Raw genomic sequence first — 10728 nt, 5'->3', positions numbered from 1 at the left:
ACTTTTGTTGAGGAAAAAACCTTTCCCTCTGTGTGATCTATGTACATTGCAGGTATTTTAACAAACTTTTTTGCAGATTCCTACCTTTTGTTATTCTGAAGCAGTAACTGTTTGCCTGTGTCCATGTGCAGAGTGAATCTGTATGGGAGTGATTTGCTAATTATTAATCAGCTGCTGTGCCAGCAGGGCTCTAATAAGGAAAACTACAGTCTGCATTCCTTCAGATGTGATTTCCCTTTGGGAGTATCTCACAAAAATTACATATCTGTTACAGGGGATGCTCAAAATCTGACTCGTCCCTTAGAGCAGCCTTCTGGGAAAATCAGTAAGCCATTCACACAAGCAGGAAATTAATATTGGGGGGGGGCTTTATGATATCTGTACAAAATGCCTCCAGGTAGCTGTATTGCATTATACAAAATCAGACTGAAAAGATCATTTTTAATGACCTTCAATTACAATATGACTTTTGTCACAATTGTATACTCTATATAATTTTTTTTCCCACAAAAGTGGAGTTACCCTTTAAATCTGTGATGAAGCCTCAAGACTACTCAGAGACTCTGTTGCAAGTCATGGATCCTCCAAAAAGATAATGACCCAAAACACACAGCTAAAAGCACCCAAGAATGGTTAGGAACAAACTGAACCATTTTAAAGTGACCTACTATGAGACCTGATCTGAATCCGATCAAATATGAAACATATGAGAAACACAGGATGCTATTTTTGGTCTCTCCATCTGTAAATTCTGGCTGAATCTGCTAGGCTGTCATGCTGCCATAGGCGCTTCAAAAAAACTCTGATTCACTGACCTGAAACATGCAGATCTGGAGACCTGACTAATTTGACTGCATGCTTGCTCCAGAATTATTTAAAGCCGAACTCAAGACAAACTTTTTTTTTTTTTATATTCTAAATGGAGTAGGTTAGTTTGGACTATCATGTTTAGCTGTCGATTTGTCTGTATGGGGAGATTTCCAATAATTTTCTATCCCAGTGACCTTTTCCCAGTCTATCAAATTAACCTGGTTTTGCTGCTGTTTTGTGTCCCAGAGCAAGACGTTAGCGTAAAACTCCCCAAAGGAAAGGGACCTCCAAAAAACTGAAACCCTTCTCCCCTCTGTATAAAACATGGCTGGATTTAGGCCTTAAAATACTGTAACCAAAGTCAAGAAACTAGTATTTTCTGAAAAAATAATTGGCTAGCAATGACAGCCAATATATTTCTCTCATTGTGTGTCTTTTACCTGCTTATTGACCATCTCGACTGACCTCTTAGTAAGAGGTCCTAATCATAAGGGCTGCACACAATAGCCTTCAGAAAATATACAGTAATAAAGCATATGTACATTTATCCATTTATTAACTTAGATTATTAAAATGACAGACATTAAGAGCATGATAAGAATCAATGTACAATATCCGATGATAGTAGGCGCTGCATATGGGCAATCAAGGCATTACAACAGTATGTTACATTTATATATAGGCAACACAAAACACCTCATAGTACACAGTAGACTGCAGAAACTACTGTACAAGGAAAGTAGCTGATCCAGAACAAAAATGTGTTACTATGAATAGGCAAATTATTATGAAACTGTTCCCCATCCTTCACAATAATACAGTCAGTTCTACAGAAAGCTTTTAGGCTTGTGTATGATACTTGCAAGGAAATAACACAAATAGCGTGGTGGGTACAGACGTCATATTTAGACACTGAAGAAAAAAAAAAAAATACAAGCAATGTTCAGCACAAGTATATTTTGTGCAATAGGACTTTTGCAACTGCATAGATTTACAGATGAATTCCAGAAAAATGCCTGTTAGGTTTAAAGAAAGCAACTGTATATTACATTATTTCTCGCTCTCACAAGCTTAAGCAAGGTATACTGTACATGTATAGGTTTTTTTTTTTGTTTTGTTTTTTATTCAACCAGCAGGTTGAACGAAAAAAAATAAAACCTCACAGATCTCTGCATCAACATAATGATATGTGATGCAGGGATCTCTCCTGCTGATCTATTGTATTTTGACAGGGGGGACGCCTTCCTGCCAGAATACACAGATCAGTGCTGCAGCCATTGGCTGCAAGTTCTGATTGAATTGCTGGTTCTCCAGCATGACCGTTTGACAGAAGCTGGTCATTGGAACAGACAGCGGTACACACAGCCCAAAAGACTTTCTGTACATGTGTACTGGGCCTAACGTCCACCTGCACAACCACCCCCCCAAAGCCACTACTCCTCACAAATGTTGGCTGGATGCACTGTCATACTTGGCCTGGATTGTTTCTTAGATACACAGAATATAACTGGATACTAACATTTATAGGTAAAGATGATGCAAGGAATATCCGATTGCCTCTCAGGGGATCAGGAAGGAATTTTGTTTCCCAGCAGGAGCAAATTGGATCATGCTTTGCTGTTTTTTTATATGCCTTCCTCTGGATCAACTGTGGGTATATGATTATAATTTTTTTTCTATGGTTGAACTGGATGGACTTTTGTATATTTTCAGCCAGACCAACTATGTAACTATGTATACAATGCAGGCACAGCAGTCGAGAGTCCACCTACAACCTGGAGGGTTGGAGAGAAGAGAACACTGACTGCCAGGGCACAAGGGATAAGGTAACCATAGTTGCTTTTTCTGTTACTCCTAGATTAAACAAGCATAAAACCCTTGCAGTGCTGGGGGCCCACTGCAAGGGTCATTTTTTTACCTGTTCAGCCTAAATATCTAAACTGAGGGTCAAAATGTACACAGAAATCAATAAGGACACTGACTGGTTCTCATACAAAAGAAATAATCAAATCAAATATATTGTCAGGAGAAGCTTTTCTATGGTTTCTAATGGAAGAGATGTGTAGGTCTTCAAATATAACGCGCAGACAATCTCGCCTCAGTTTCTTCAGCTAGGAAGGAACAAAATGATCACCCAAATGACCATCCATGATATAATTGTCTGTATTGGTGCCTACCCTTAAGTAGACATGGCCACTTCTACGATTCAGAACAAATGAATGGGACCCTGCGATACCTACTGCCCCAGCAAACCCCTGTTGTAAAATACCTAATGATGGAGCAGCATGTGATCTCCTCCTGTGCCACAGGCCAGAGCACAGTTATATAAAAGAGGGGGTGCAATAAGGCAATGGATGACAGAAGATTGCTGGACAGGCATTAGTGGGAGTCTTTCTACCCTGACTGACACTTTACCCTAAATGGGTAACATGACAAAATCTTTTTAAAGCAACATATGATGAATGAAAGGAGATCTGCCACTGATAACTTGGTTTTGGCTCAGGAGCCATCTCATCCTGCCACCTTCACGATCCCACAAACAACTCACCAGTAAGTATATGCATACCAAGCACCCTCCACTTAATTAGCTGCTTGTTTATTTGGGGTTTGTAAGTAATAAAGCCAAGATCAGGATGACAGTTTTGGAGCCTCTCAGATGTGGCAGCTCCAATATGTCAGGTAACCTTTAACGTAAACCAGTGCTTTGGCTATGGAGGAAAAAAAGCACCAGGTTTACTTTAATCCCCCACCTCAGCAGGAAGTATTGAACTTTCCTTCACTACTCCTTCACTCAGTCCATAGTGGCTTATAATTATAACTTACCGTACATAATGTGGCCTCTGCTCTTAGCAGCTTAACTATTTCCTTATGCAACAGTGATGCTTGGTGATCGGTCCAGCGCTATCACCTAGTGTGAGATCTATGCCCCTCCCTAGCCAGAGATTTCAGATATTTTAATTGCTCCTGGCAGCTAAACATGGTGGCAATTGAGTGAAGAAAGCACATGCTGCTCGGGTGGGAGAATTTAAGTGAACCTGTTTTGCACTGCATGGGCAAGCTTACTCAGCTGCAGCATTTAAGTCTTGATTCAAGTAGACACATCTATATAACCAATATAGAAAGAGATACCCCCTTAGGGCTCACTTAAGAAGGGTAAGAACATACTTACAGAATCTAGTCATAATTCATGTCAAACTGATCTACCAAGTTCAAATAAACCCTGGCTGATTACTAGGGATTATTGCACTTTGCATATCACTCTTTTCCCTGACTACATAATTTGGTTAGGTTAGCTTTCTTGTAGAGGTTTCAAGGTAACGCAGACAAAAATGATCTCTGAGGCACACTTTTTTTTGTAAGCTTACTCAGCTGCAGTCCACAGTTTAACTCAGCATTTAAGTCATGATACAAGCAGACATTATATAACGAATGATGTTCTCATAACTTGTGTGCACTACAAAGAGTAACTAGCTGCATGCTTGGCAAAGAGGAAGGATCGGCCTGCATACAGATAGTATCACAGTGCTTAAAGAGTTTATTCTGATCACACAAATCCACAGCATGACATCCTGCCTGTCATCCATCTGCTTTCCAACGCATTTCACCCAAAAGGGTTTCATCATGGAGACTTGTATGCTTGGGTTCTTTAAATCACATAAAATACACCTTAACATACAGTGACAGAAAAGACATGATATTCCGAGAATGCACAGGGTCAATGCCAAAACCTACTATGTTATGGACAGCGTCTATCTTAAAAAAAATAGCGCCCAATCAAAGAAGGCTAATATGCTGCTATATAGATTTTGGGGTAATTCAACAGTCACTGTGGCTTGTGGTTAAATCAAAAGTACACAGACCTACAGAACTTATCTACTGCTCTGAGCAAGTTGAGGATATATTCTATTCTTTTAACTGGATGAAAATATTTCAGGTCTTCACAGCCTGCTTCATTTCCTATATACACAGATATTGCATAGTGTATGACTGGCACAACAGTTCGCTATATTTTACTGAAGACTCCCCAGGACTCTTACAATAGGACATCAAGACATGATTTGAGAAAAAAAAAAATACTTCATAGGTTTGCAAATTGTTCTTGCTTGCAGTTAAGCTAACCGGAAACATTTCCTATGGCACGGTTGGAACGAAACCTCTCTTTATTCTGGTGTGAATGGCAACTAAGATGTCTGCAAAAAAAAGTTCTTTCAATTCCCTTGCCAAAATAATTGTCATGCAGTGTTTTGCCCCTTCTTCAAAAAGCAACTGGGCTGAAGCTACCTTACATCTATAGAGAAGGAAATAAAACAATCACCTGTGAGGCCCAATATGTACAGTATTGACCACAACATGGCATTTCAGTGCCTCAATAAATTGGAAAAAAAAAAAAAAACAGATATATCCTTGAATGGAGACCAGTGCTGGAGTATTTAATGCATTTTATGAGAAAGCACACTTACTAGTATTCACAGTTCTACAAAAAAATATACAAAACCGAAGAACATTTACACAAAATTAAGCTAAAAGTATGTTTTTGGTTATCCCAAGTCAGCTTTGCTGTGGGGTAAGCTATCCAAAAAAAATTACAAAAATTGGGATATCAAATATTGACACCAGTGTGCTGCATTAAGGCACTGGTGGAGTCACATCTTATATTACTTGGAAAATATAGCAGAAAGATCTTCTCACCAGATTCACTGGCTATTGCAGAGATGTGGCCTCAGTGTCTTGCCATGCCTGTTGCAATCTTATTATTGTAAGTGTGGAAAAAAAACCGGTTAACAATCCCCCTTCAAAATGGCTACAGCAGAAGTGTGGATCAGCAAACAGACCGTCCCATTGCAGTTCCGAAGTCTCAAAAGAAGCCAGAGGAGATTAATTATTCTAGTAATTGGACTGAAGACTCCATTTTGGATGAACTGCAATAACAATGATTAAAAAGAACAACCATCAAGTGAAACTGTCAGTCGCAATCTGTGATTACTGGATTCAAATCAAAACCATAAAGCTAAAAAAAGGTACAGAGAACCTGACTGTAGAACATGAATACTCCAATGTAAGGGTCCAGTCACACTTTGCCGACCTTGTGTTATTGTGTTTTGTGTCAAGTTGAGGTTTCCTGTGTTAAGGCAGCCGATTAATTTTGAATGGACTGGCAACGTATGAGAATGGACAAAGTTTTTTTTTTTTTTCCCTTGGAGTCCAGAACAAAGCACAGGGTCCAAAGTGATTAGTAAAAGGTTAGTGTTAAAAAAAAAAAAAAAAAAAAAAAAAAGACCTTTTTATACTTACCTGCTCTGGGGGTTCCCAGCTACCAATCTGGGCTTGATTCTGAGCCACTGGATAGAGAGAAAACAGGTGACGCACACACCTAGTGCATTATCCAAGGTTTATTGTAGGAATGAAATAATAAAAACATACTCACAGACGAAGCATGTATCTAAAAAGCATAGAAAAAGGACAATGGCCACAACGGCGGGCAAGGTGTTCTCACTGTCAGTGCGGTCAAATGTCTGACGCGTTTCGGGGACGAATCCCTTTCCTCAGAGCTGATGACCAACCTCTGATACTGATGTATGGTGTATGGACAGAAAGAGCATCGCTGTTGATTCCGAGCCAAGCTGAGTGCGTCTATTGACACAAACACAGTGCGGCTTGGCCCAGCACACTTCTCACAGTATCTGACTAACAGCAGCAGGAGCCAATGGCTCCCACTGCTGCTTCAGCCCCTATGAGGGGAGAGAAAGCAGTGCTGCTGCTCTCAGGCACAGCGCTGGAACAAGATTGGGCTCAGGTAAGTATTTTGGAGGGGGGTTGAGGGGCAGCTGGACTTTAAAGAATTCTCTGCATGAAGGTAAAAAACCTTTCAAGTAAAAAAAAACCCTTTAGCTTTTACAACCACTTTAAGGTCCCATCCATACCGGAGTGTTTTGCAAATTGAAGCTCCAAAATCCCATGTATTTCAATAATGGCTGTTCACAATTGAGCACTTATGTGCCTGTACCCTGACACTCCAAAACCTACAAGAACTACTTTTGAGCCAGAAAGAGACATTTTTGACCCCACAGACTTGAATAGGAACAGGCAAATACACACAAATCGAGAGTTTTTGCACATTTATTTCAGGGATCCGTTAGTCTGTAATGCTTTCCATTGGCTAAAATAAAAATAACTGAAGTTTGAGTACACATGTAAATGCTTGAAATGTGCTTCTGCTCAAGTGTGGATATTCCTCATGTCCCATTTTGAAACATCCCAGGGAAGTTTCTATCCACTGTCTCAACGGGGTATGCGCTACTTTCTGTAAATTAACACAATTGCTAGGTGGATTAAACAAGCAGCTTACCATGGGGTCACCTGCTGCTCCATATGTACATTCACACATGGAACAGCGGCTTGGTCCTGCCCCCTCTCTCCTCATTGGCTGACTGGCTGATTGACAGCAGTGGGAGCCTTGCTCTCTCAGCCAATGAGGAGGCAGAGACCTGGGACAGCCGAGGATGTTATGCACATTGATGGATCCCGATGAGAATCAGGCAAGTATTGAGGGGGCAGAGGGCACTGCTGCACACAGGTTATTTACCTTTATGCATAGAATACATGAAGGTAAAAAAAAAACCTTGAGCCTTTAAAACCACTTTAAGGTGCACTCTACCAGATCTGTTAGTGTTTCAAGGGCTCCTCAGGATCAAACATCTGTTTCTCAGATTTCCAAGGCCTGGTCTTCAGTTCACACATTTATTCAATTTTACCAGGTGGGTGTTCAGGCCTTCTCTAATTCCAATTCTGAGCTCAAGGTGCTACAAGATGCTCTCCAAGTTCCATTGAACCATTCTTGACCCATTTGTTACTTGGCCATGTTAACGTTTGGTTTCTGCGTTGCCCACCTCTCAATTGAATGGATTTTGAACATCCCATGTGTTATTAAAAGCCCTGTGTTCTGCACTACTAAGGAAATATAGGAAAAAGACCTGTGTCTTGTACTGTATTCCAAGGAACAGATTTTACTGGAAAATTAAAAATCCTATGTTTTTTATGATCTCCCATTCCTTGCTACAAAACCAAAGCTAGGTGGGAGAGGAAGGGGTTATATAGGGCGTGTCCCTGCATTTTTTTTTTTTAATTTTGCCAGTGTCCAATCACCTGATGGTAGCTGCATATAACTCATAGTAAAAGACTGAAGATCCTGTGTCCTGTACAACTAAAATACGTCCATTGCTTTGTAAATGCAGTTGTGCATGTTTTTTTACATACATGATAATTCTACCAAATTTAATAAAAAAAAAAAAAAAGGAATAAGAGACCCCAAGTTCCCATTTCTGCAGAAGACCGGCTCCCTGTACTTTCATCCAAACCACTGCAATCAATGTCCCGTTGGTTCATTGATAGCTGCCCTGAGCATTTAGCAGCTGAGGCGTGTATTTAATGGAAATGTATCTGCCACTTTTGCTGCACAGTTTGGCCAGTTAGTGGAAAAATCCTTTCCAGTGAAATTAAGATTAGCCATAGCTAGCTCGAATTATACAATCTGAGCTGTGGGTGACCATGTCAGCGCTACTCCACTCAACAATTGAATAGTGGAAGATCAGCAGCCAAACAACAACTGCATCTCATCTGATGCAGCCACTGTTCAGGTGGTCAGGCAGTAACAAGAGCTGCAACTGCCTGAAAACAACAGCTTCCGGGCTTAACAAGAGGAATCTACAAGTGTATGGCAAGCCTACAGGGTAACAAAACTATGTTATGAGGAACTCAGAAAATTAAACACTGCTATGTTAATGTTAGCATAAAGGTTGCATCATATATGTAATGTTTTTATTTTGCTGATAATTCCATTTTAAAAGGTTAGGCACATCCTGTGTTAGTCTCATTTTATGGAAATCTCCTGCTCACATATACTTGAAAATATTGCATTGCCCCTGCAATGAAAATAAAGACACCTCACGATTAAAATTGCAAACTGATGAATGAATGTGAAACATTGCATAAAATACAGAATTCTAAAATAATTACTTGCTGCCATGTGGAGATCTTCAGAGAAAAAAAAAAAACATATCTATTGTACCTTGTACACCATATTTATTATTCTTAGGCTGGACACAGCCTACATGTTATAATTTCTTGCTTTGCTTGTTGAACATGAAGGATGTGTAAAATGCACAAATATACGGCAGTCACCAAAATTGCTACAGCATGATGGTACACATAGATAATAGTCATAATTAGAAAAAAGCCAATGTAAGGAACCGGATATATTTAGCTTGGCCTGTGATCACTATACCAGTCTCTTACGTTCTGCCCATATAATGACCATTTACAAGACAAAATGGCTTCCTTTTGTGAATAAAAACATTGAGGTCCCACAATCAACGCTGGGATTCCCAGTTTAATGGGGTTTATATTTATTGTACTGGGCTGCAATTTAAAACCAAATCCTCCCCCCCCAAAAAAACAAAACACAACAGATTTGGAAATTGGCAAATATAAAGAGAACACACACAAATAAATGTATCATTTAATTATTTCTCCACATGAATGTATGGGCATTTCATGTGACACAGCTTTGCCAGGAGTGGGTTAGCTCTATCTACCAGGATCCCACACAGCAAGGTAGAGATAGCAGTTGAGAATGGAGCTTCTCCTCAAGCCACTTGGATGTGGATGGCCATTACTTAATCTTGCAAAGATAAGAATTAGTAAAGGATTCAGATATCTGTGTGGTGCCACATATCTCAGTAAACATATACTTCATACAGCCATAGAAGCTCTTGGGATGAAAGCCTGCAGGTCTATGAGCTGGGGAAAAGATAGATTGTTTGATAGCTACCATATCTCAGACAACTATCTGCCATCTCCTATCCATGGCCATTTGTATAAAAGGCTCTTGAGATTTTACACTTCTAAATCAATACATTCCTCTATAGCATTCTAACAATTATATCCAGTAATGGATTGTCAACCAGAGATTTTAGTCGCGTGAAAGTTCCTGTGTCGATTGATGCATTCTCTTGCAAAATAAATAAAATACCTACTACTCTTTGGAAATTATCACCTCCAGATTTAGTTAACCCCTGAGCATGACCCAAAGACTGGGTAAAAAAGGTTGACCGATCTTCTGGCCTATTCGTTTTGGACATTTCCAGGACTCATTTAAACCACACTCGATACAACTTACTGAAAATTAGCTTAGAAGCAAATACAGAACGTTGTTTTCCCATGGAGAGCACTGCAGGGTCAGAAATATGTATGGAAGGTTCCAACATCATCAACTGTGTAGAAGAAGCCAAATACACAAACACAAATGAACAGCCACAACTGAAATTTCATGGGCTGGAAAGAAGTCAAAGAAAATTCCATCTTGGCAAGTCAAAAAAAGGACACTGGCAAGGGAAAGGAAATCTACAAGGCAGAAGAATGGTGATGCCACTAGGAGTCTTCCACGATTTGTAGAAGAGAGTTGATTGCAGCATCCTTGTTCCCTTGGTGTTGATCCAGGACTGATTTAATGACCTCAGGGTCCATTGTAGGGAACATATCTTTGAGGGCTTTAAGGTCCTCTTCCCAAGATTGATGTTGAGGATTTACTGCTGGCTGTGGTAGAGTCATTGGTACTCCAGGGTTGTACATACCTGGCATACCTAGAAGAAAATGTAAAAATGATTACCAAATACTTTTATACATCTGTCACTGGACATGAAACTGCTGCAAAGTATTTAAACAAGATTTTAAAAAAAGTCCTAATAGAAGGGAGGTTTACACAACAAGGGTGGAGTGCAGAACTCCAGCAAATGCTCCAGTAAAAAAAAAAAAAAAAAAAAAAAAAAAAAGCGTCAATATTTGAGAGTTCTCCTCAGATTTACACTTGGGACAGCTTTCTCTGCAAAATTCCTATGTGGAAAAACAGTTGGCCTTATCTAA

The 10728-nt window shown here is 39.7% G+C and overlaps 1 protein-coding gene across 2 annotated transcripts in view; it reads right to left on the bottom strand.

Annotated features, from left to right (window-relative positions):
- Positions 1-1349: 1349 nt before the first annotated feature.
- The window catches only part of TOLLIP (toll interacting protein), a 119689-nt gene continuing 110310 nt past the window's right edge, over positions 1350-10728 (bottom strand). For both annotated transcript variants that reach the window (XM_089653533.1, XM_089653534.1), the window contains exon 6: positions 1350-10448. In XM_089653533.1, coding sequence (XP_089509659.1) covers positions 10237-10448 — 212 coding nt within the window. In that variant the 3' untranslated portion in view covers positions 1350-10236. The remainder of the gene's footprint in view (positions 10449-10728) is intronic.

Source organism: Staurois parvus, unplaced genomic scaffold, assembly GCF_062004578.1.
Source record: "Staurois parvus isolate SC_StPar_1 unplaced genomic scaffold, SC_StPar_1.0 ptg000715l, whole genome shotgun sequence".
In the NCBI taxonomy this organism is placed as follows: domain Eukaryota; kingdom Metazoa; phylum Chordata; class Amphibia; order Anura; family Ranidae; genus Staurois; species Staurois parvus.
Note: the sequence above shows the minus strand (reverse complement) of the source record. Positions and strands in the feature narration are given on the sequence as shown.